The sequence below is a fragment of the Furipterus horrens genome, unplaced genomic scaffold (genome assembly GCF_987537825.1).
Source record: "Furipterus horrens unplaced genomic scaffold, mFurHor1.1.pri manual_scaffold_8, whole genome shotgun sequence".
NCBI lineage: Eukaryota > Metazoa > Chordata > Mammalia > Chiroptera > Furipteridae > Furipterus > Furipterus horrens.
In genome coordinates this window covers 38135126-38161079 of record NW_028327178.1, presented here as the reverse complement: position 1 = coordinate 38161079, position 25954 = coordinate 38135126, and the positions used below count along the sequence as shown (strand labels likewise).

General features: G+C 40.9%; 1 protein-coding gene across 1 annotated transcript in view; it reads left to right on the top strand.

Moving 5' to 3' along the window:
• LAMA3 (laminin subunit alpha 3) overlaps positions 1-25954 on the top strand; it is a 267981-nt gene that overhangs the window by 126088 nt on the left and 115939 nt on the right. The window contains exons 13-23 of the mRNA XM_090285716.1: positions 7285-7422; positions 10760-10806; positions 11731-11830; positions 12496-12548; positions 12784-12889; positions 13626-13725; positions 17057-17213; positions 19257-19389; positions 22072-22214; positions 24268-24365; positions 24830-24983. Of these exons, the coding sequence (XP_090141842.1) occupies positions 7285-7422; positions 10760-10806; positions 11731-11830; positions 12496-12548; positions 12784-12889; positions 13626-13725; positions 17057-17213; positions 19257-19389; positions 22072-22214; positions 24268-24365; positions 24830-24983 (1229 nt within the window). The remainder of the gene's footprint in view (positions 1-7284; positions 7423-10759; positions 10807-11730; positions 11831-12495; positions 12549-12783; positions 12890-13625; positions 13726-17056; positions 17214-19256; positions 19390-22071; positions 22215-24267; positions 24366-24829; positions 24984-25954) is intronic.

Below are 25954 nucleotides of genomic sequence, written 5' to 3'. Positions count from 1 at the left end.
GGATTTAGATTATAGCAGGAGTTTGTTCAATACGCTAGTTGTCAGACACTCAATTGCATCTCCATGTGGCTTAATTTACCATCATTTTCATAAAAGGACACCACGATTCTGATTTGTTTCTAGGAACTACGATCATTTTTAATGCTCTGCCTTTTTAAACACAGATTTCTATAATAAACCCCAAGCTTTGACCATTTTTTTTTCAGAGAAAACAAAAATCACTGTTTGTAAATGCATGCTATAATTCTTTAAAACTGCAGAGTATTGTTCCATCCAACTGGAATTTGGGTATCTGGCTCATGTATTTTGAGCAAAAGTGAGAACCAGACAGTAAGATCCCCCAACCCTATTGCCTCTGTAAAGTCGAAAAGCACACCAATAAGATGTGCGCTACAAATCCATGCATTTTACTACTAAGGGAATCCCATAGGCCCTCTCTCAGACTGTTCCCTTAAAAAGAGAAATAATTGTACTAAGTTTAGTTATTTGTTTTCCAAGCCAAACCCATGGAGAATTAGCAACATAAAATTAGAAGGGAGGGAGAGTTATTAAGGCAAGACACTAACCATAAGGGAGGAAATAGGAAAGCAGATGTGAAAGTTAAGGAGTGTAGCGGTTTGAGGCCATTTAATGAGGGCAAATAATTCACCCAACTCAAGAGGGTACTGAGGGAGTCACTATTAGAATAAGTGAATGAGCACTGTAATGATAGCTCTGGAGACAGTTAAATTAAGTCTAAATACCTGTTTCAAAAGGCAGCAAGGTATATAGTACATTTTAGTAAGAGTATTATTTAGTACGTTTTGGTGATTAAAGAGTCAGTAAAGATCTATAGTTTCATGGGACAGAAAACTTGACCTAAACTGGCTTAAGGCAAAAATAACTTATTGGATGTAATGTAACAGTCCAGGCATATTTGGTTTCAGGAACAGATTGATCCAAAGGCTCAAAAGATGGTGGCCAGTCTGGTTTTCTCCACTTTTAACTATCTTATACATTGGCTTTATTCTTAGGCTTCAGGTAAGAAAGTAGCCAACAGTTCTTAGACATACATTGCTATGGACTGAATTGTGCCTCCTTCAGATTCATAAATTAAAGCCATAATCCCCAATGAATACGTTTGGAGTAAGGAAGAAATTAAGGTTCAATGAGTAGTGACCTGATAGGATTAGTGTCCTTATAACTATCCTTACAAGTAGCTTTTGTGTTCCTTCCCCCTCCCTCCGTCCTCCTACCTCTCTCCTGGTGTGAGGGCACAGAAAAAAGCTGGGAAGAGAGTTCTCACCAGAAACTGAATTGGCCAATACGTTATCTTGGACTTCTGAACCTCTCCAACTGTGACAAAATAAATGCCTGTTGTTGAAGCCACCAAGTTTGTAATTTCGTTACAGCTCCTTGAGGAGACTGATACATTCATTCTTCCACTTTCAAGTTTAGGGGGAAAGAGTATGCATTCCTCCAGGGCAATGGTGGCTTTGATTGGCTCACATGCTCCTGAACCAAACCTCAGGGCCCTGGAATCCAGTGCTCTGACAGCCAAGTCTGAGTCTCCCCACATCCACATACTTGAGAGTGGAGTCAACACTGTCTGAACAGCATGAATGCAGCGAGGGAGAGAGCGGTTCCCCCACAGCAAAATTAGGGTGCCACAACTGAAAAGCAGTGGCAAAACTGCGTGTCAGTAAAATCCTCTGCAATCTGAAAAAATGTAGTTTCCCAAAGTGACCAATCCGAGAAGAGATGAGGAAAACCTCTGAGATTTAACTGTAGCATTTTTCTTCCTAAGAAGATGATACCTGGCATGAGAAGCTCTTTAAGCAGTTGCTGTGCATGAAAATCATACAGTAGCCCCAGTGCTAAATGATTGGAGTCAGGATTTTTTCAAAAATAGGACTTTATCATCTCACTTATATTTTTGGTAGAGTTAGTTTAGACCTCTGCTTCCAAAGGTCTCCCAAAGCCATCTGACCTCACTGGCCAGAAGGCAGACAAGGGGACAAGGCAGCATGAGAGACAGACAGGCCATGCTGACAGCCACTGCAAGAGTAGCTACAGGAGGGGCAGCCAGCACACTCTGGCGGCTCAGCCTGGGGAATGCGTGGGGTCAGCCTCTGCTGGATTCCATTCAAGTGGAGGGAAAGGCTCACTAAGAGGCATAGAGAAAGGGCAGGTGCATTGTGTGCCCTAATTTCACTCCCCCTTTCATTTTCCACCTGGTCCTAAGCTCCACCCAAAGTGCGTCTGGGGGAGGGAAAAAACATTGGCCAGGCTTTGGCATTTGAACAGGTAAGCAGTTCACCTCAAATCCTGGGTTTGTGGATATCACTAAGCACATCCAGCCTCCGAGAAGCCCACCACCACCTTAGAACTGTTTTCTGAGTTTTACAAGAAACGCACTGTCTGCCTTATTCCGGGTATGGTTAGAGGAATAACCACAGAGTTTGTTGATCCAGATTTGAACTATCAGGTTCCAGAAGAGTTTAGGGGTGCTCCAACACTCTGTCTGTGATGGTCTTGCTTCCCTTGCTCTCTCCTTTTTCTAACAGCTTTTGTGATCATTTAAAAGTTTTTCCTTACAGTGAGGCTTTGAAGTTAATGGCCGAAGCTCATACTCACTGGAATCTGAACTTGGTTTAGTGTCAAGGTCTGATCCAACATTTTAGTTTATGATCTTTTCTAGACAAAGTCGATTGCTTGGCCTGTTGAAGTCAAATCAATATGACCCCAAATACTACATCAGATGGTTCAGTATATTCTAGCCAAAAAAATGTTCTTATGGCTTTGCTTCATATTGCTTTGAAATTAAAAAAAAAATCTTCTAGCAAAGGAATTTTTAAGCCCTTCTAAATTATTCTTGCCAACTGCAGTCCTGTGTTCATGTTTTGCATTAACTTAATTTTTTCCAGACTTCTCTTAGCACACTGCTGTATTCGTCCATTTTAATTTTGACTCACTCAAGTGCTCTGTACTTTCTTATAGGTGTAAAATATGAGGCCACATTGGAGAATTGTCTATATGTGTTTATTATTTATAATTATGTTGATGTCTGGTTCAGATCTTTATTGTCAACCACAGAATACAACTGCGGCTCTAGGGTAACTTGGTCATTCCTGGGGTTGAATCTTCCCTTTTGGTCTTCCCACACCCCTCTATCTTTTCCTTCTTCTCACCCCTCATTCCTGCCTTCCTTTCCCTTTTCTTTATTTTCCTCCTTCTCCTCTCCCCTTCTCCGTCCCACCTTTGCTGGTGCAATTTGCTAGAATGGAGGCTCAGAGGGTGGGAATGTGGGAACGGTGGGTCCTCCTATGATTAGAAACAGAAGGTGGGTGAAATGCAGCTGCTCCCAAACATCAACCACATTAACCTGACCCAGGGCCACATTGACCCCTGACCCAGGGCCCAGAACTGTCCCTGTTAGATTTTGCTATGATCTTTGAGTTGTGGTGATAGGTCTTCTCCTAGAAAACGTCTATAAATATGTTACCAGTTCAAGATTGACCTATATGTCAGTATATTCTTGTGAATCAGACAAACTAGCCAAGAGAAGAGGCCAAATGCACCAGCTGATGGTTAATGGAGCTGTTGGGAAGGTTTCTGTCCAGGAAGCTCCTGGGACAGCCCTCCCAGCCTTTCCAAGGAGGGCTTGGGGGGAAATCTGAAGCCAAATTCTGTGCAACTATGCCTTGAACTTGCCCCTTCAGTTTGTAACTCAGCTTTTATCTAGGAAAACGTTGATATGGTTGGTTGGAAGAAGCCTTAGGATTGAATCTACCCTAAGTCCAGTTAACCAGAGAGGTAGAGGGTGCTAAGTATCATGGAACTGACTATTGGCTTTGTGGCTTTGACTGAAGAAGGTGCCGGCCTGCTTTTCCAAACTCCAAAACCATGGGAAATAAGAGCATCCCTGAAACAATAAGGAGCTCTATTTACCTTGTAGTTTTACTTATTTACAGATGGAGAAGAGAATGGTGTTACTCATAGTAATCAATACCTACCTCCTAGCAGCTTTGCAAGACTCAGTGAGAGAACACATATGAAGGACCTATATGGGCTGGACTGCTAGAAGGATTTCAATAGTTACTTATTCTTTCATTTAATAAAGATCTATTTGGCATGTATGAGGGACCAGGACTATGCTCAATGCTGGAAGACATTGGGGAACACAGCAGACAAGCTCCCTGACACCTTGGAACTTTTAATCACTATTTTAAAATACTTTTGGGGAATAAAAATGTCTTAAAGCAGAAAGAATGAGGTAGATGAGAAGTAAAATACTCCAGAAACTTTGAAGGACCTGGACCAAAATAAAGAGCAGTATTATAATATTTGTAAAGCCTTATAGTATTTCAGAGAGTGAGAGAAGGGCTGCCAATGTTGGGGTTTGGGTTAGGGGTTTGGCAGCTTTCCCTGACAGCTGGATTGGAAGGAGGAGTGTGATGCCAGATTGAGCAATTCACAATTTAAAGCAATGTACCTGCATATAAGGCTGGGTCTTTGTTTCCACCTCTGGAGTGTAACTGTATCTCCTGAGGCTCCCTGGACAATTCCCAAGGCTCTAGGGGTCGGTGCACATGGCATCCAGAGCTGCTATCACTCTGCCCCAGGTTCCTATAGCTCTGCTCTGCCTGCATGAGTGCTTTTCTCTCTGTGTGCCCTTTCTGTTAGGGCAGAAACAGCAGGAAGAGCCTGTAGTAGTCAGGCTTCTCAAGAAAAACAGAACCAATAGGATGTGTGTGAGTGTGTGGGTGTCTCTGCATGTATATGAATAGAGTTATTTTAAGGAATTGCCTCACATGATTGTGGGGGCGGAAGTCCAAAATCTGCAGGGCAGGAAGCTGGCTGGAGACCCAGAGAAGAGTTGATGTTGCCCCTTGAGTCCTGAGGCAGTCTGGAGGCAGAATTCCTTCTTCCTTTGGGACCTCAATCTTTTCTTTGAATGCCTTCAACTGATAGGATGTGGCCCACCCATGTGGTGGAGGGTAGTTGGCTTTACTCAAGGTCAACTGATTTAAATGTTAATCACATCTTTAAAAAAAAAACCACTTTTACAATAACATCTAGACTGGTGTTGACCAAACATTGGAGCCCGTAGCCCAGCCAATTTGCCACATAAAATTAAACAAGAACATTTCCTTAGTAAACTACCCCTTGGTAAGCACAGGCCTAGTGGAACACAGAGCTGTGAAAGACCCCTGTAACCCAGGTGACAGCAGGAGAGTCCTTGTGCTGCTCTCTGCCAAGAGCCAGCTGAGTGGCATTAGAGATGTTTCTTCATCTCTCTTATAGTTTCTTGGGGGGTGGGGGTGGTTGCATCAAACTATGTCAATAATTCTCTAGCCCCTCTTCTGGATTTTAGCTCTCTGAGATCAGGGAATGTGTGTTTTTCATTTTTACCTCCACCCCAATGCCTAGTCATGGTGCTGATGAACAAAGTAGGCATATAATCAACGTCTGCTGGACAGATGTATATAAAACAGGGTGGCAGAGCAGTAAATTCTCTGGGCCTGCCACTATGCCACTGTGCCTCTCTGCACAAGACACGTAGCCCATTGAAGTCCCAGGTAGTGGGTAAATGAGAAAACTGAGTAAGTTCCCTTCCATCAGGGAGGGGAGTTTATTTTAGGATTCCAGTGACATCTTGGGCAAATGCTACCATTATTATGATGAAAAAGCACTATCAGAGTAACTCAACCACACATAAGTCTGGGCCAATCCCTGTCAAAGAGAATAAAAATGGCATGGTCTCATCCCTATGGGAGCTCTGTGCTCCCAGGCTTAGCGATGTGGGGCTTTATAGATCCTGAAGACACTCGCAAATAAATCACTGGAATTGACACTTTAACCTCATGAATCTTTCTTTTCTTTCCCAAGACCTCAACAACTGTGGAATTTTTGAAACGTTGCAAACAAGAGTGTGTGTGTGTGTGTGTGTGTGTGTGTGTGTGTGTGTGTGTTTACTGCATGCCCTGAATATAAATTTGGAATTCAGGAATACTAATCCATTGATCCCGTGAATGCAGCATGGGGTCATGTATGGAGCACCTCCCTGAGCACTGAGCACTTGGGTGGTCACAATAATAATGTTAACTAGAACAAACACTTACTGAGCACTTCCTTTATGCCAAGCATTGTGCTCAGTACTTTTTATACCTTGAAACTGGTGATTTTCTCATGACCTCATGAGAGAGGTCATTGCATCAGCTCCAGTTTATAGAAGAGGAGACTGAGGCTTAGAGAGGCCGAGCTGCTTGCCCATGACTGCACAGCTAAGTGGCAGAGCTGGTGCTTGAATTCAGATGTGTCTGCCTCAGAGACTGAAGCCCTTTGCTACAGACTCATTTGTGACCTTGGAAATGTCGCATAATTTCTGAACTTCCCCTATATAACAGGGGAAATCAATAAGACAACCTCTCAGTTCCTTCTTGTTCTTACCATGGGAAACCCTCCAGCTCAGGAAATCATGGGCCATCTCTGCTGCGCTCCTCTCTGCAAAAGCAGAGTCCTTGCAGGGCAGATGGGAGTGATGCTGAGTAACTATAGACCTGTTGGGGGTTAGCTACACAGGTTGGTAGGAGCCTGACCCAGTGGGAAGGGAGCAGAGAGGGGAATGGTCAGAGTCTATTCTCTCCATCCACATACGTTTAATTCGCCTGCTTGAGGTGGGAGAGAGGAAACTGGGATGCTCTTCAAATCCATTCCCAACCCTGCCTGCGTAACTTTTTCCATGATTATTCAACTACACTAGACCTTGAGAAATCAGGTATGGAGAGAGGTGGACAGGAGAAAAGGTGGGACAGCTGGAGGTTGATCTGGATTGGAATGGTTTACATTTGACCCCTGGTGGGTGTGGAATTAATGTGTCCCCGCCAGTAAGTCACACCCCAATCACTTGTTCCCTTCTTCCTTCTCTGACAAGCACCAATTACTATATGCAAGAGGCATTTCCCAAACCCTCGTTTACAACCAGTCAATCTTGCTGCATATAAAATTAACAACAGCAAAAACGAAAATCATGAGCACTTATTGAGTGCTCACTATCAGACAGGCATTGTCCAGCTCTTTTAAGTATTACCTGATTTAATGCTATCAAGTAGACACTAGGACTATTCCCACTTAAGGAAGAGGAAATGGAGGCTTAGGGCATTTGGCCAAATTGTTTCAGGTTCCAGGTCTAATAAGTGGTGAAGCTGGAACTTGACTTTTGGGCCTTTCCAGCCCCTTCCCCGTTCTTATCCAGGTCCTATACACCACCCGGCTGTGTCTGACTGAAGTCTTTTCATCCAGCCTGCCAGTGTTCAGCCCTCGGCTCCTACCAGACGCCCTGCAACCCGGTGACTGGACAGTGTGAATGCAAGCCGGGGATTACAGGACGGCAGTGCGACAGGTGTCTCTCAGGAGCCTATGATTTCCCCTACTGCCAAGGTAGGGAAGACATCTGAATGTTGGGGGTAGTGAGTTCCTCTCTGAAGTTAGTGCAGCCAACCTCACAAAATTACATGCAAATCCCACAGACCCAGCACTGGTTATGTCTACTTTTGACCCTAATCTGCCCGGTTCCTCCCTATTTAAGCCCATTGAAAATGCATCTATATTTTCAGATGTGCATTCTCTAAGGAATCGAAAAATGATTTATTCCTAAAATTAAAAAAAAAGTCTCATTTGTTATAAATTTGTGTTTCTTGATTTGCATGTTAATTCTCTGTGTGGCGAAGAGGACCCCCTTTCAGCTAAGCCCCGCGATCCTTTTCCCCTTTCCCAAGGCATCCTAGCTTCTCTTTGGGTCCAAGCTGTGCGCTGATGTTGGCTGCTTCTAAATCCCCCGAGGGGTGCTCCAACAGATCCTCGTGTGGCCAGGCTGAGCAGGGCTTTTGCTGGGTTTCTGCCCCTCTCTCCTTGCCCACCAATGCCTCCTGGGGGACTCTGTCACCACACATCAGCACAGGTGTGAGGAGCAGGGGGTTGGGGGTGAACCAGAGTCTACTTGGTTTGGAAAGAGCAAGCCAAGGAGGAAACATTGCCATGAATTGTTGGTATCCATCCCTTGATTGTTGAGAGATTGAGAATCTGTGTGCTCTGTGGCCCAGGTCACAGACATAAGGTGCCTGCAGAATCTCAATGCACTCCAGGTGTGTGCAGCCTCCAGTGGTAAGTAGCTCCTGACGGTGGCTTTCAGAGGACCCCTTCTCTGTTGAAAAGAGGTGTTTGTGAAAGGCTGAACTGAGCTTTCCATCAAGAGAACATGGTTTTCTCAGGTAGCACTGGGAGATTTGCATTCAGAGCCATCTGAAGACAAGGTTGCAGCTCAGACTGAACTCCCAGAACCTTACTGACCAGAATCCTCAAGGGACTGATGGAAATTGTAGCAGGTAGCTAGAAGGTGCTGCTTGGCTTTGGAAGGCCCAAAAGTCCCCAGAGTGTGGAGCTGTCTGGGGCCAGAAGTGGAAGGGAGTGCTTTGGAAAGTGTGTGGCAGCAGGCAGTGGGGCTGGGCAACTAGGACAATTTCTGTGGGCTAGATGGCAACATTGGTCAGATTCGGGAGGAGCCAAAGCCGGAAAGCCACAACGAGTAGAAAGGCTGTGTTGACTCTTACAGAAGAATGTGAGGGGACATCAGAAGAGAAAAGAAGAGAGAGAGAGAGATTGATTATGAAACAGACAATAAAGGCAAAAAAAAAAAAAAAAATCTAAGGAACAAGTTGTAAGAAAACAAAATCAAAACCATATTATGCATTTACTTAATTATTGGATAAATAAGACTCAGAGCAGGCTTACTCAACCTCTCTTCATTTCTAATGCTGTATAATAGTAACACTGAGAGATTGCAAGATCCCAATTTATTGAAGAGAGGTTGTTTTGGGCTTATAATACTATATTAGCTGAGGCAGCAAAACAAACTAATTTTAGAAGTAATTGTAGTACAGGTGAAGAACAAGGGGATTGTGATATTTAGAGAATTAGGTCTTGGTTAACTGAAAAATGTGTTTAACAAATTATGGAACATTTTAGTTGGACAGTTAAAAATATCTTTTGGTACAATAGTGCCCTCTTCTGGACAATCCTAAAGATGCTTAAATTTTAGCATCTCCTGTATCGTCAGAAGTGAACTTTTATAAATTTTGGGTATTAACCCGTATCAGATGTGTTATTGGCGAATATCTTCTCCCATTCAGTAGGTTGTCTTTTCATTTTGTTGATGGTTTCCTTTGCTGTGCAAAAAGTTTTTAGTTTGATGTAGTTCCATTTATTTATTTTTTCTTTTGTTTCTCTTGTTCAAGGATATAGAAAAAAATATTGCTACAAGAGATGTCAAGCATTGTACTGCCTATGTTTTTTTCCAGGAGTTGTGTGGTTTTGAGTCTTACATTTATGTCTTTAGTTAATTTTGAGTTTATTCTTGTATATGGTATAAGAAGGTGGTCTAGTTTTATTTTTTGCACGTATCTGCCCACTTTTCCCAACACTTTATTGAAGAGACTATCTTTACCCCATTGTATGTTCCTGCCTCCTTTATTAAATATTAATTAACCATATAGATGTGGATTTATTTCTGGGCTCTTTATTCTGTTTCATTGATCTATACATCTATTTATATGCCAGTACCATGATGTTTTGATAAGTATAGCCTTATAGTATAGTTTGATATCATGCAGCATGATACCTTTAGCTTTGTTCTTCTTTATCAAGATTGTTGTGGCCATTCAGGGTCTTTTGTGCCCTAGGTTCATTACAGCCTTATTTACAATAGCCAAGATATGGAAGCAATGCAAGTGCCCATCAGTAGATGAGCGGATAAAGAAGTTGTGGTACATATGTACAATGGAATATTACTTGGCCATAAAAAGAATGAAATCTTACCATTTGCAACTGCATGGATGGACCTAGAGGGTATTATGCTAAGTGAAATAAGTCAATCAGAAAAAGACAAATACCATATCATTTTACTTACATGTGGAATCTAAAAAACAATATAAACAAACAAAACAGAAACACACTCATAGATACAGAGAACAGACTGTTGGTAGCCAGGGGTGAGAGGTACTAAGTAAAAAAGGTGAAGGGATTAAGAAGTACAAATTTGTAGTTATAAAATAGTCATGGGATGTAAAGTGCAGTATAGGAAATATAGTCAGATATCATAATAACTGTGTATGGTGTCAGGTGGGTACTGATAATATATGGGGGGGCACTTTATAAAGTATATGATTGTCTAACCACTATGCTGTATACCTAAAACCAATACAAAATAATATTAAATGCAAACTGTAGTTAAAAATAAATTTTAAAAAATGAGCGTTAGTGGTGGACAAGGATTAGAGTTGTTCAGTGGCAAAGGGGGTGATTTGGGAATTAAGATCATAAATGTTATTTGGGTAGCGTTTTTCTGAATTACACGCAATATCCTTGTCAAAAATTCTAAATGTAGATGCACTGTTTTTATAAACAAGTTAAACTTGACTGGCCTGGTGGCTCAGGTGGTTGGAGCACCATGCCATACACAAGAAGGTTGTGGATTTGATTCCTAGTTGGGGTGTGTCTGGGAGACAACTGATCCATGTTTCTTTCTCACACCAACGTTTCTCTCTCTCTCCCTTCCTTTCTCTCTGAAATCAATAAGTATATCCTTGGATGAGGATTTTTTAAAAAGTTTAAAATTGAAAACAAGTAAAACTTTTAAAACTCGGAATATCAAAACATAGAAAAAGACAAACAAATAACATTAAAACCCCAGCTATTTAACACATTTCTGAACTATATACAGGCTCCAGGAGTTCCTGTGACCTAGCTGGTACCCTTGACTCCAGTTTGGTAAGTGGAGAATTATATGGGCTGCAATTCTAATTATTATTCTGATACTTTTGAAAAATTAACACATTTGGGAGATTCCTGAAGTTAGAAGTAAATTAAAGTAAGGCCTGAGGCCAAATAGCTTAAAGACATCATTGCTCATTTTCAAAATGCATATGTGATATTGGATATTTTTTTTCAAAAACAAAAAAATATGGTTTACTTAAAGTTTGAATTCTAGAGTCCTAAATTTTAATTGTTATTGTTGGTTATTCTGAGAACATTGCCACCCTAGAGCCCTGCACATAAGCCTGAAATACATAATTAAAACTAAGAAAATTGAAGGCTAATTTCACATGAAATAAAGCTGTCTGTGTACAAAGTAATTGTAATTTATTTGATATTACTCCAATATTCGTTTGCTAAGCACTTTAGAAATTATCTGTCTGTTTAGCCTCGGGGCCTGGGGATGCTGGACCGCCAGGCCCTGGAGGGATAGTGGGAGAGAGGTCCTGCATCCTTCCTGGGAGTCTTTTGATGGTTAAACAAGGCATGAGTCCTGCATATTACAAAACTTTCAGATAAATATAATTTTCTACTGGTTCTTACATGTGAACTACTTAGGTATTTTCCCATATAGTCCAGGCTGTAACAAAATAACAACAACAATTTTATAAATAACAGTGATTTGAAATTTTTCTGTATTTTCCAAAGTTGCTTTCAACCAGAAATATGGATTATGTATATAACAAATAAATGAGTAATAAAGCAAAAGTAATTAAGCAGACTGTTGTAAATAACCCAGTACTTTTATTCCCCTTGAATACATTTAATTTACTTTTCATAATCAAAATATATTTCCACGACAAGCTTTGTTCAGAACACATGTTTGAAAACATATCTTAATTCTGAGAGGTCAAATCTTAGTTTGATTTTCTTTTAAAGGGGTATTGCCAGTGCAAGCTCAATGTTGAAAGCCCTACCTGCAACATCTGTAAGCCATTATATTGGAATCTGGCCAAAGAAAACCCCAGTGGATGTTCAGGTAAAGTTTCTTACACATAATAATTTATTCTGTAGCTTCCTCATAATTTTCTCTGCTTCAGCGACTAAACCCACAAAAGACCTATTTATTTAATCAGTTCAGTTTGTCTGAAATTCTGTATAAATGTTTTGATGTTTTCCCCCTACTTTTGGCAGAACTTCTGTCATTTTCAAAATCTCGGCAAGGGATTTATATCCTGTTTCCATATGTATTGTGGTGTTTGGGAAGGCAGCTACTTGAGAAATGGTTTTTATGGCCTTGTTTTTACAATCCACTCTTTCTGGTTTAATTTTATTTTCATTTCAGGCTTAGACTGAAGCCAGGATAGGAATCAAAAACATCAAGCTGAACGTGGCTAAGTGGAGTAAATATCCTTCAATAGAATATATTTTCATGTGAACGTATCAGTAACAACCTTGACATTAGGTTTATTTTAAAATCCCATGATGTTGAGGCTCTTGTCTTACCGTGGGCAGAAACTAGTCAGTACTCCTCGTAGGTGGATGGTATTGATCTGCCTGTTCTCCTTCAGCAGTGCAAACTGACTTCTGCAGAAGCATGTTAGGAAGTGACTGCACATGTAGTGTTGCTGGTGTGGCATGTTCCCAGTTCTGGGGAGCTGTCCTTTATGTAACCTTGGTCCACACACACTCTTATCTTCACAGAATGCCGGTGCCATGCGGCGGGAACAGTGAGTGGAATTGGAGAATGTGGGCAGGTAATGTGAGCTGGTTTTTCATATGATACCAGTAGCAAAGGATCGTGGAGTTTCTATGGGAGGGTATTATATTAGTGCCCCTGTAACTGTACTGTATGTGGTCATCTTTTTGGACGCTTTTAGATCCTGACTACACCACTTCATATTGCACAATGAACCGGTTTTAAATCGTGAAGCTTAGTGAATAATTCTGTATTCTTAATCCAACTGTGTCATCTGGCTCATTGTTCTGCAGCGAGATGGTGACTGTCACTGCAAGTCCCATGTTGGTGGTGATTCCTGTGACACATGCAAAGATGGATATTTTGCTTTGGAAAAGAGCAATTATTTTGGGTGTCAAGGTAAGCACATTGGTGGGTCATCCTGAGAAAAGCAAAAGCACTGATGGACAAGGACTGTCAGGATAACCTTTACTGTGAATTCACTGTCTTTGTGCAGACTTTCTGATGGGACTGGATTAAAAAAATTTGTCCAGGGAACTTGGCCAGATTTTCAGTTGAAATGAGTAGTAATTGCAAACAAGGTTGCTTCCACGTCTCTTCTACCAACACACTGTGGGTTTAATTAGTTAAAAAAAAAAGTCGGGATGGGAGGAGTCATCGTAAATAACATCAAGTCTTAGTCATTTTAAAGTTATTTTTGTGTTTTCAAAACAGCTTACAACAGATTTTTAGAGGTTATATTGTTTTAAACAATAAAACTGTGGGAGCAGTTGTGCATAAAATGACTCGTATCTACCACAAGCCTCTGGTTAGCACACATTGTTTATAACAACACTATGTTGCTAAATCATTTTTAGTTCCTAGGCTACTGTCCCCTTACCTTGGACAACCGTGTTGGAGCTGGCCTACAAGTCACCTCCAACTTACTAGTGGGCTTTTGGGGAATTGTGCCATCGCTGTTTGGGAGGTTCATACATATTTCAAACACATGACAGACATAACGGGGGAGGGGGGAGGGGGGAGGAGAAGGCCCAGCGACCCTGGGCTTACCAATTTCCGCTCCTCCTGGAGGTCGCAAAAGCACCCAGCTTGGAGATGCTTTGGTGAGTAACCACTGCTGTTTCCTGACTTTCAGGGTGTCGGTGTGACATTGGTGGAGCACTCACCCCCCTGTGCAGCGGGCCTTCTGGAGCATGCCAGTGCCGAGAGCACATCGTGGGGACGGCATGCCAGCGGTGAGTCTTCCGGAGGTTTCTCCCCGCGTTGATGCTATGGGAGACTCTCTCAGGGTCCTGTCTGTGCAGACAGTTCTGGTAAGGAGAGACGCAGCCCTAAGGACCGAGGGCAGAGGGAGCTGTACAGTCATTTGAAATCTGGACACTTGTCAGTGAGTCCAGTTAAAGCAGGAGGTAAGGGTGCCCATAAAAACTGTTCCACTCTGTAAGTCATGGAGCAGCCTCACTAGAAAGTTCCCACAGGTACAAAAAGTCAGGTGGACGAGAGCTGGATGCACAAGGTGGGTTCCCATGGCTGAACCTCCATGTAAAAGCCATAGCATGGAGGAGCCCAGCAGATAGCGGGCTACTGGACCGAGGAGATGCAGGTCCTGCGTCTCCCTGGGGACCCATGAGTGGGGTCCTAGAGAGGCCAGGCATGTTACATGTGGCAGGGTGAGGGGTGGGAAAACTTCAGAAGTGGGACAAGTCCCTCATCTCACACAGAAGCAAGTTAAAATGAACTGTGGGAGGAGGGGAGCAAAGTGGAGACTGAGTTCCCAGAAGGACTATAGCAAGTATGGCAGCAATTTATATATATACTTGAAACCATGATCCATACATACTTTTCCCTCAATGTGGGAAAGAAAAAACTAATTTTTAATATTCTGACTTTTAATCACACACTGGAAACACCGTGAAACACAACGACTTCAAAATCTCAAGCTCCTTCAATATTTCCGCATTATCAACACAAAACAAATCTTTTGGGCAGTTAAGATAAATTGTTTGTATTGAGTACAGCACCTCTCCCTTTTCCCTCCGTTTCCAGCATTTGAATTCTAAAAGTCAGAGCAGCCCAGCTGTGCTTTCTTCAGGCACTTCTTTTATTTTTTTCCAATTACAGTTTACTTCCAATATTATTTTGTATCAGTTTCAGGTATACAGCATAGTGGTTAGACAATCATATACATTACAAAGTGGTCCCCCAACATACTTATCACAATATTATTGACTGCATTCCCTCTGCTGTACTTTTCTAAGTGGCCGTCACTGCTGGGCCACATAATAAAAGGTAGGTGAAGGAGGATACATCAGTAGATTTGTTTTCCTGCAGACTAGCCAGGCTCATGGTGGACCAGAGGAACTTTGTAAATAGGCTCAGAAGCATTTTCCACCCATGTTTTACCTCTTTCCACCCTCGTGTTGATAAAGTGAGCCTTTTCCCTGCTGAATCAGCTTAAGCTTTTTCTCCTTCTAGCTGTGTAGGTGACTGGCTTGTTTTGGGTTTAAAATAATGCACATGAATAGGCAATAAATTGCTCACCTTGAGGCAAACATATTGACATTTTACATGACAGCCAATACATATATATAAAAAATTTAGAACATGCCCTTTGATTTAGTGGTAAATTATATCTGAAATAAAAGAATAACGAACCAGCAACATAGACACCATACCACCTTTTCTCTAGGCTGGCAAATCTTGTATCCTCTGTCCTAAGTGCCCCTTAAATGTTCATATTATCTGAGCATTTTTAGTTTATCTTGCAAGTTTAGGAAGCATTCACATTCATTTTTTTTTCCTAAGTAACTTTGTGGGGCAAAAGTAGGTTTATAGTTTGTATGGCAAATAATATAATAATTAATAAATAATGATACAAGAATAAACTATGTTCCTCATACTCACAACTGTAAACCTACTTTTGCCCCACCCTGTATGTTTATTGTAAGATTTTTGCAAGTACCTAAAAGTAAAATGTCAAGGAAAAATCTTCATTCCATTGCCCAGAGATAACCTATTTTAATATTTTTGTATATTTTATAGGCTTTTTCTATGAATAAAAATTAGTATTATATTTTTACATAATTTGTATTAATTTATTCATGTGATATGATGAACATTTTCCATTATAATTAGTCTTAAAAAACATTAATGGTTACATGATATTTCATAATATTACATAATTATTATACATTTATGTTGTTTCCAAGTTTTCACCATTATAAACATTCTTTTATGTTAATTCTTTGACATTATATATAAAAACCTCCGCTGCCTTGCGGCACACCTCTTCAGGGGAAAGGCTAAGGGAGTAAACCCCGACAGAAAATCCGGAGCCGGAGTCCCTAAGGCGGTTTGACGTTGTAGTCAACACCGGCAACTCCTGCGGCGCACCTGAAGCCAAGCTGTATTGACTCCGTCTTTCCCTTGGACCCTTCAGCTGCGAAGAGAGGGGGGGTCTGCTGCATGGGCAACAGCAGACCCTCCATATCACCCTGCCCAGGCTCTGTAGCTTCAGCTTCACTGGAGAGGACACTCCAGCGTCATCACAAGATGTTTATTCAACACGGGAGGAGACAGATACCGTGTCACTCCCGAGTCGGACTGCACAACCATTCTCGGCGGTGCAGATAGACTCTTAAGAAGCTACACCATCGTCTCTCGAGACGGACGGCTGCTGACGATATATAAAATCATTCTTTAGAATATATTCTTGGAAATAGAATTACTGAGTCAAGGGGTATGAACATTTTTAAGGATCTTTGTAAATTATCTTCAGAAAAATTGTAAGCATTCCTAATTCTACTTCCAATATAGGGGCATGCCCTTTTATGTCCTTTTACTAAATGATCTTTATGGCTTTAAATCCTCTCACTGCTATTACTTTGTGACTGAATTGTCAAAATGTACCATTTTGAAGAACTTTAGTTAGTTTGAATTTTAAAATGTCACACAAGTGTTGGAATATTTTTTATCCTTATCTGTGATTGCCTTTATTGGACTCTTGAAAGGAATTCATTTATAGTTTAAGAGAAAACAAGGCATAGAAAGGTAATTCTAATGATCAAAATTATATGTAAATATAAGTGAATCTAATTTATAGACTTAGCAGTTAAAATATTTTATGTCCTGTTTACTATTATATCTGTAGTGCTTAGCAACGATTCCTGACACATAGAAGTAAATTTGTCTAATGAGTGAATATGACTATGTAAGTGAATAAATGAATGAATGAATTTAGAGTAAATAACCTCATTTGACTTTGCTAAGTTGTTGGCAAGCATTGAGAATATTTTGGAGGATGCTGCCGCTATGTGTTGTGCTAAATGATTTTCTCATTTTACTGCTTGGAATAAGTAGATGTTGCATGTGTTTTATGTGAATGTTCACATAAGTGAAAGTGATAATTTAGAGAAAAAGCTGCAGGCCTCTCTCGTTTGTCCTTATGTAATGCACCCTGTCAATTTGGTGGGAGTTCTTTTAGCAGTAGCTAGTGGGATTAAATGATATTCAGATTTTGAATGAACCCAACTTGCTGTATCCATGTTTACTTTTTTTTAATAAAAGACCTGAAAACAACTACTATTTCCCGGATTTGCACCATATGAAGTATGAGATTGAAGACGGCATTACACTTAATGGAAGAGAGCTTCGATTTGGATATGATGCCCTGGAGTTTCCTGGGTTTAGCTGGAGGGGATACGCTCAGATGACCTCTCTGCAGGTTTGTGGACAGTAGGAAGCAACTCGTGGCAGAGTAGCCCATATACTTACCCACAGCACTCAGGGAGTCTCCCCAAAACTGAACTGTCCCCAAAACTGATTCCAGATTATTTTTCTCCTGGAAAAAAAGACTATTAATGGGATTTTGGGTAAGTTTGGATTTTAACTGATAAACATATATATCAATTTCACAGCTTCTTATTACTTTAATTTGGTTACCAAATAAGAAAATGAGATTAATGAGAAGCGATGCTTATTTCTGGACACTTTTTATAAGAAATTTCCCAAACAAGATTAGGCTATATTTTAACACAGGAGACTTTTTTTTTTCTTTAAGCAATTTGTGGAAAATAAAAATAAGTTGACTTAAATAATTTCAATAAAGCTTCTGTTGCTCACTTTTGGCCAATGATTTCTTTTTATTTTTTAAAACTCTGAATTACTACATATAAATAGAAACTAAGATAAATAAGGAGTTTTAGTCGGTGCTGTTTAATTTATCTTTCCTTCATTTCTTCTTTCCTTCATTCTTCTCTACTGTATTCATTTCTCTTGGCTTTGTATTGAAATAATTAAGGAATTTACACTTTACCTTTAGAACTTAAAATTTATAATGAAAAATGTCCATAAAGTCATTGAGTACTTTTGTTCTCAGATTTTCTCTTTGAGGTTGGTCTCTTAAGCTGTTTCACAGTGGGGAAATTCAGAATAAAAGAGGCAAACTGATGACCATGGCAACACAATATATGTCCTTGCAGATCCAGAACTATACTTGCCATTTCTATCTCACTTATCCCTTAGAGAAACTGGGACCACCAGCCCCCATTGATTCTAACACTGCTCTTGCCTGGCCAAAGATCCCCATCCAGCTGCCTTTCCCAAACAGTCCCGAGGACTGTTTTCTCCTTCCCAGAAACAGCAATTCAGTTTCTTTAGTTCCCTGATATTACTTCATTATTCAGAAAAAAGCAGTGGATTCCACTGAGTCATAACAGGATGTGAGTAACTGAGAGCCCAATAGATACCTTCCCACACGTGTTTAGAGTTTGAAAGAATAGCTGGTTAACACTAAGGATGACTTTCTAACAATGAATTCTCTGGAAGTAATTTTAGTCAGAGGACCTTGGTGGTAATCCTCAAATCACCACTGACTTTACTCTGTTCTTAATTCATATTTGCATATTTATTTTCTAACTTGGACCTAATATTTAAAGATGAACTTAGTCAAATTGAGAGGGACAGCTGGAGGTCCTCCATGTCGGCTGCAGCTCCTGCTCCCAGGGCAAGGGATTCTACCCAGTCCATATTTTATATCACAGATACTTCATTCAACAAGCATCCCCTTCATTTTAACTAAAGGAGCTGAGGGAGAACCATTGGCTCGGCAGCACTTGCAGATCATCGTGTAAGCACCAGGGGCTGGTGGACAACAGGGCCGCCCCACATGCACCAGTCTGAAAAGCCCCTATTCTTCTTGGATGGGGATTGAGATGAATTTCATGGGATGTAGAAAGCATATTTTAGTTACATTCAGATTTCATTACTAATGTGTTTGGGGTCTATAACCTTTCCTTAGCCACCATCGATTTCTGTGACCATTTAGAATTTTTGTATGTGAACTAGCCCCTGGAGTGGTGTCTCTCTGGGGGTGTGTGTGTTAAATTATACATGTGCCTTTCTTTCTCCCAGCTGCTAGTGGTTGCCTCTGTCAATGTGGCTTTCCATCTAACTAGTCCATTTATATTCTGCTCTGTCTGCCTGATTCCAAAAAGGTCCAAAAGGATCTCAGTTGCTGAGGGAGTACATTTTCACTGTAACTGTAATTGTAAGTGATTTTAATTTACTGTTAGGCCTGCTTGTTTCCATCTTCCACAGAGTTAGTTGCCTGGTGCTTGTTGAGTGTGTGTGTGTTTGTGTTTGTGTGTGTGTGTGTGTATGTGTACACTATAAGCCCAGTAGTGAAATTTGAATAAAGTCACTGTTGGCTAGCATGTCTTTTAACTGGTTGTGCCTTCTGTACTTGATGGCTTTTGGTATTTTTCAGAATGAAGTAAGGCTCACATTGAATGTGGGGAAGTCAAGTCTCTCTTTGTTTCATGTTATTTTGAGATATATTAACCCTGGAACTGAAGCGGTAACTGGCCATGTAACTATTTATCCATCCTGGGCTAAGGCAGGTAGGTAATTGTTCAAGCCTCTTTTTCAACAAGAAATGATTAACTAGTGATACATTTTCTCCAGTTTTCATAATGTCGCCTGCGTAGCAAACGTTGTTCCCCATACGTGGTCTGAATAGGACAGTGCTCTGGGTGCCCTGTCCTGTGCCACCTTTTCAATTTCTAAACACTCTGCTTATTTACATTTTGCTCTGAAAATTTATCCTTAGCTCTCACTTTAAAACCAATATAATAACCTTGGCTGGACTCCATGGGTTAAATATCCCCACAGGGTGGAGCTCATTTATAACTCATTCATGGTAAAGTGGTGTCACCTTTGTGGTGTCATTGCGAGTCCTTGGCTTCCTGACTCAGATTCTCCCATTGCTTCAGGCACACCAAAGTTAGTTCTGGGTGAGGACAGGAATAAATGGCTGAATGCTGTAAAGCATGAAGCCCGTGAACTCTCCAGAGAGGAATGCGCCAACCGCACTCAGGGGCGAGGATTCCGAGGGCGGAGGGAAGCACAATCTGAGTGCAAGTCTCACCGCTGTCCGAGAGGAGGCCTGGCAGTCTGTTCCGCGAGGGGTTCGGGCTTCTGCCCATCCTGGAAACAGATTCCAGGAAGCAGGAGGAATCCTGCAAAGATACCAGATGAGCCAACGGATATCCAACTCAGGATAGAGGTCTAAATATCTGTGTTCCGCATCCACAGCAGTCAGACTTGGTGGAAGAAATGACACTTCCAAATTGTGTCAGCCAAGCTCCTGAGGCTGGAGGTGGATTCACTAGTAACCAGTAGGGAGAACTAGCAGGGCTTCTTTATCATTACAGAGGACTTGACAGCCTTTTCCCCCCATGATAGGAGCTTGTGAACTAAAGAAGACACAGGCCTGAGAAGTGTGGTAGGAAAATTGCCTAAGCACATGGTTGGCCTTTGTAGATAAGTCTCAGTCTTCAGATCCCAAACTCTTTTTAATAGACCTCACTTTTTCCTACATGACAATTTTGTCTGCAGTTTGCCCTCTGTTTGCTTGGACTGTTGGAATATATTTTGGGTTGTTTTCTCCTGGAACAACATTCCTAAGCTCCCATGTCTGTCAGGAGCCCCAGTTACATATTCCTATGGTAACCTATCCCTTCTCCCATACACCAGTGTTCATGATGTACTGTATTCTCCTGTCTTCTGACCTGTAACCCTTTACGTTCCCTGTCCTCCTATGCGGACGCAAAGGCCATGCTAGCTGGGTTCACTGCCTCATTTCTAGAACCTAGATACAGAGTGAGCCTATGTTTGCTGAACAGGAGAGTGAATACAAGGACTTGGGATAAGCATTTCTTCTGAAGAAGAAATCTCATTGGATTCAGATACAACAGTTTTGTTTGTTTCTGAACCTTCTACAGAAGGTTCGTTTGGTTTTTGTTTTTAATTTATTGATTTTTAGAGAGAGAAAGGAAGGTAGAGAAAGAGAAACATTGACTTGTTGTTCCATTTATTTATGCATTTATGGGTTGATTCTTGTATGTACCCTGACTGGGGATTGAACCTGCAACCTTGGTGTATCTGGATGATGCTCTAACCAACTGAGCTCTTCAGCCAGGGCTGGTCCTTTGTGTGTTTAATGCAGAAGAACATATTTTGGATCCTTAAACAGGAAATTAAAACTTTTTTTTATTTCAAAATGAATGCATATTCTTCCATAAAAATTAAAAAATTTTAATTAAATATAAAGCCAAAGGAAAAATAATGTAATATCAGATGTAATATATTGAATACTTAGAGACTACAGAAGCAAATAAAACCCCGCATCAAGGAAACATCTGTGATATTTGGTACATTTCCTACCAGGTTTTTTTTCACATGCCTATTTTCTAAACTTCATTGAAATTATACTTGACCTCCAGTTTTTTATCCTGCTTCATAAGTTTTCCCCACATCACTGAGTGGCCCTGTATTATCCCACCATAGTTACACCTTAAGTTACTTCCTTTCCTCCACTGTGAGATACTGAGCATGTTTCCACTTCTTTTTCTATTTACTGTTATGTAGTGGTGAAAATCTTCACCCATAAGTGTCTATCTCCTTTATGAAACTTTCCATAGGATAGATTTTAGAAGTGGAATCATTGGGTTGATTGGTCAGAAAGTTTTTAAGAACTTTGAAATTGTTAAAATTGTTTCAAGAATAGTGATACCAATTCCCCTTCTGCCTGAGTGTTGCCACATTGCTGGCTTGTGTTCACCTGCCCTGTCACCACTAAAGAACTCTGGTACTTGATAGGCAAAAATTATATGATGTCCTTATTTTCATTTCATTTGACTGTTTGTGGTATTGAGTATTTATTGTATTTATCTATTTTATCTTTCCTTGTGAATTGTAATGATATTTCTTTTGACAATTAAAAAAAAGTGCCAAGAACTTTTCTAATTAGTTTATCTGTGTTAATATACCTAATCATTTAACAAATTGAAAAGTGACAATCCCAGCATAGATAGCCACTGCTAACATCTTATCAATCTTTCTAGTCTATTTTATACATATGTATGTGCAGTCACACAATTAAAAAATAAGATCTGTGCATATGATCAGTAAACTATCCTATACTTTTTCAAATATAAACTGAATGTCCAAAACTGATTATCTAAAATCATAACACTGACAGCTAGAAAAATGCCCTAAGCAATTCTTTTTATTTCTGATAGGTGTTGCTCAAAGCAAAGAGATTATCTTCCTGCCGAGTAAGGAGCCAGCCTTTGTCACCATCCCTGGAAATGGTATAGCAGATGCATTTTCAATTGCACCAGGGACATGGATTGCTTGTATTAAGGCAGAGGGAGTCCTCCTGGTAAGTGACAGTTCTGAGTGGAGATTCTCCCCACCACCCTAGATGGTCCCATCTGCAGTGAATCACAGTGACTATAAGATATCAAAATCCATAGCTGGTTCCCTTTTAGACACAGGAACCTATGGTGACATTTGCCCTCCTGTGACATGACATAGGAACCAACTTTGAATATCTTCTATAGTCTTCCAGCCAGCTTCTCACAGACGGAAAACATACCAAATTATAACTCAAAATGACATGAAGTATCCAAATAAATGCAAAACTTTAATGAACATATGTCCCAGCCTTTCAAAAGTTTCTTTGGGATTTTTCATCATGAATCAGAAGGGCATCTGAAAAAATCAGCCTCCCTGAGAATTGTGCAGAACAAATCAAAGCCAGAGAAGAAAAGATCCAAAAATCAGTGAAGTTCTTGGTGGTAGAAAGAGAAAAAAGAAGCTGGAGGAGCCAGTGCTTCTCTGTGACGCTCTTCCTGCCCTGTACCTTCAGTGTAGACGATAGTCCCTCCAAGCAGATTGCATGGTCAAGGAACTCTTGATCAAGTGCAAGCCTGTGTCCTTGAATGCTAGTAGAATAGACAGAGAGCCCTGGGGAGTTGAAGGGATGAAAACTGCTGAGATACTGCTCTTAGATGTCTGCTTTGACCATAGCAGGGTCTTTTCAAAAAAAGTCTTTAGCAATACTTGGTTTCATGCACTAAGAGGGGAAAACATAAAACTTTTCCTTTTGGTGCAACCCCTTTGATTGGCAATGTTAGCAAATCTTAGGCAAGTCCTTAACTGCAAGCCTGCCTCAGTTGCTTTTTCCATACCATACAGACACTGCTTATCCTTATAGGTCCTTTCCAAATCTAGGATCTTACAAAGATAATGTGAGAGTTTATGCTGTTCATTCTGTCCCTGTTTGTTTTGCAGCTTCTTTATGGAAAGCTTTGTTGCTTTAAAATGTTTAAGAATGGGTACATAAAGTTGAACTAATGGAAAGATGAAAATAATTACCATAAAAGTTAATGCATAGGCATGGAAGAATTTTATGACATATAGTGCAATTGTGTAGTAATTCATATGTATCATTCCATATTATGATCCTATTTTCTCTAAAAATATTTTATTGAATGCCTATTATCAACCTTCACTGTTCTAGGATCTATGGAACTATAAAATAATGAGGAGATATAGTCCCAGCCTAAGAAAACTTACAAATAGAACAATAACCATTAAATTAAAACCCATTCAGATAGTAAGACCATTGAGGTGGACCAGTGAGCCCCCTGAATCACCATCTGCTACTTTCTCCTTCCCATACATTTTTCCTCTTCTCCATTCTAGAAAATTAAGAGCTCTGAAGAGAGAGAAAGCTTTATGTCCTATGTATAAATCTCTTCACAGTTGCGAAGAGTCCCTCCTTCCTTCCCTCTGAAAATTGGCAGTGATGTCAGGATTGCTTCAAAGCTGTCAGACCATCCGCCACTCAGAAATTGAGAGCTCTGCTCTGCCCTGAAGAGCAGCTAGCTGAATTTTCGTTGTGGGCTTTGTTTGGCACACTCAGTGGAACATGTTCTTCCTCTCACATCCTAAGACAGGCAGTAGGCCAGTTTTAGTCCATGATTCACCAGGATCACAAAACACCACCTTTGACACCAAGCCAGGCGAGCACTGCTCTGGTATGGGAGTAAAAACCCATAGTACGTGAAATGTAGCTTGGGATCTGTAGTGATGAAGTCACCATATTTCAAAGGGACATTTTATCAGTGGACAGTGATCACCTTTATTTATTTTTGAATTAAAAGCAACCCAGAAGAGATTGTAAAATTTCCCCTGAAATTTGAAAGTTATAAGGTTCACCTTGAGGCCCCGGTGTCCAATGCTCGCAGTACCTACATGAGGGACTTTGGGTGCTCTGGTGAGTCAGGGGCAAAACAGGCAGCTGATGTGGAGAGTTTGACTGGTGAGCTTCACCTAGTTGTTAAATTAGCTAGTATGTTTGGCTACTTTATTTCTAAAGGAGAGCCACCACCAAAGTGAGTAATTGTCCTTTTGGTCTTATTTCCTAGGACTACCTGGTGCTGCTTCCCAGGGACTACTATGAGGCCTCCTTGCTGCAGCTACCCATCAGAGAGCCATGTGCCCATGCAGGACCTCCCCACGAGAAGTTAGTATGGGTAATGGGTATATCATGGGGGTCCTCTAATTCAGGAGAATTAGGTGCAGGGATTTGCAATAGGTCTTAGGGTCACAACTGCAGCAGGATGTTCTGGATAATTATTTAATTTTGATATTTTTACCTCTGTGGCAGTCAACCACCTTTCACGTAAGAAGTACAAAGCACTTTGCACACCATAGCTGGTGCTTAAGAGCGACTCCCACCCTCTAGCATGTGGAAATGCTGATGCATGCCCAAGTAATACCCTCAAGGTCACGCACCCAGTGAGGGGAGGAGCTTTGCTTCTTCCATTCCTCATGCGGATGATAATTGACTCCCGTTTCCTGTAGCAGGCACACAGTAAGAGATTGTTGGAAGAATGAGGCGTGGATGGAATGGAGAAGAGTCATTGGGGATGCACTTTGATGCTCTGTTTTGTTCTCAGTTGTAACTATCGTGTTTTGTTGTTGAAGTTGCCTGCTTTACCAGCATTTGCCAGTGACCCGATTCCCCTGTGCCCTGGCTTGTGAGGCCAGACACTTCCTGCTTGATGGAGAGCCAAGACCTTTGGCAGTGAGGCAGCCCACCCCCGCACACCCAGCCATGGTGGACCTCAGCGGGAGAGAGGTGCGGCAGCCTTTTACTTACTGGCAGAGCTATTACTACCTCCCCATCTGTGTCTGCTGAAATCCCTTGGCTTCAATTGCTTCTCAAATTCAGGGAAACCTGGAAGGATTTCTCAGAGGTATTAATTAAAGATGTATTGAGTTCTCTGATTAAGGTTGGGGCTGAGTGGTATACCACCACACTGAGCCATGGTAATTTGTCTTGGAGCACTTTCTAAACTTGGCAGAATCATGGGCGACCACGGAATCCTTTCCTTTTGATTCCCTGGACTTTCAGGGGAGCATCCTTTTCTACCTGGTTCAGGGCAAGATCGCTCTAAAAGGCCCCCGGGGAAACTACACAGCTTACTCTAGAAGGATACAATGCTCACTGACTGTTCAACCCCTTTGGCTAGGCAATTTGTAACAGCTGAATTCCTTGAGCTCAGAATCTGGAACTGCTACACCCCAAGGCACCTCTCTCATGGCTTGGAGGACAGGTTACTACAGGTCTTGGCATTACTTTTATTTCAGTTCTTCGAGCCTCACAACAATTTAAGACTATTCTAATTTAAGATTTGAATCAGAAGTACTGTGTATCAACAATAACAGGAAGAACACACAGTGCAATACCACAGAATGAAGTTTCTGAACAGGAGCTTCCTCCACTGCATTTTCATTCCTTGCTTTTCCGCAGCACTCTGTTTTGTGCCTTTGAGGAAAATGTTCATTTAGGGGATTAGATTTGTGGAATGAAACTACATATGATATTAATTATCCCTGAGCATTTAGATGTGTACTTTTAAAAATCTACATTCCTAACATTTTCAAGGTAGTGATTGTAGGATTTTAAGAATATCCCTAAGTTCAATCCTCATTTTATTTCATTAGAATTTTTATTTTATAAAAATAGTTAATAGTTATAACAAGTAAAGCAATATAGAGATACATTAAAAAATGAAATGATCCTCCACTCCATTCTAATATTAAATT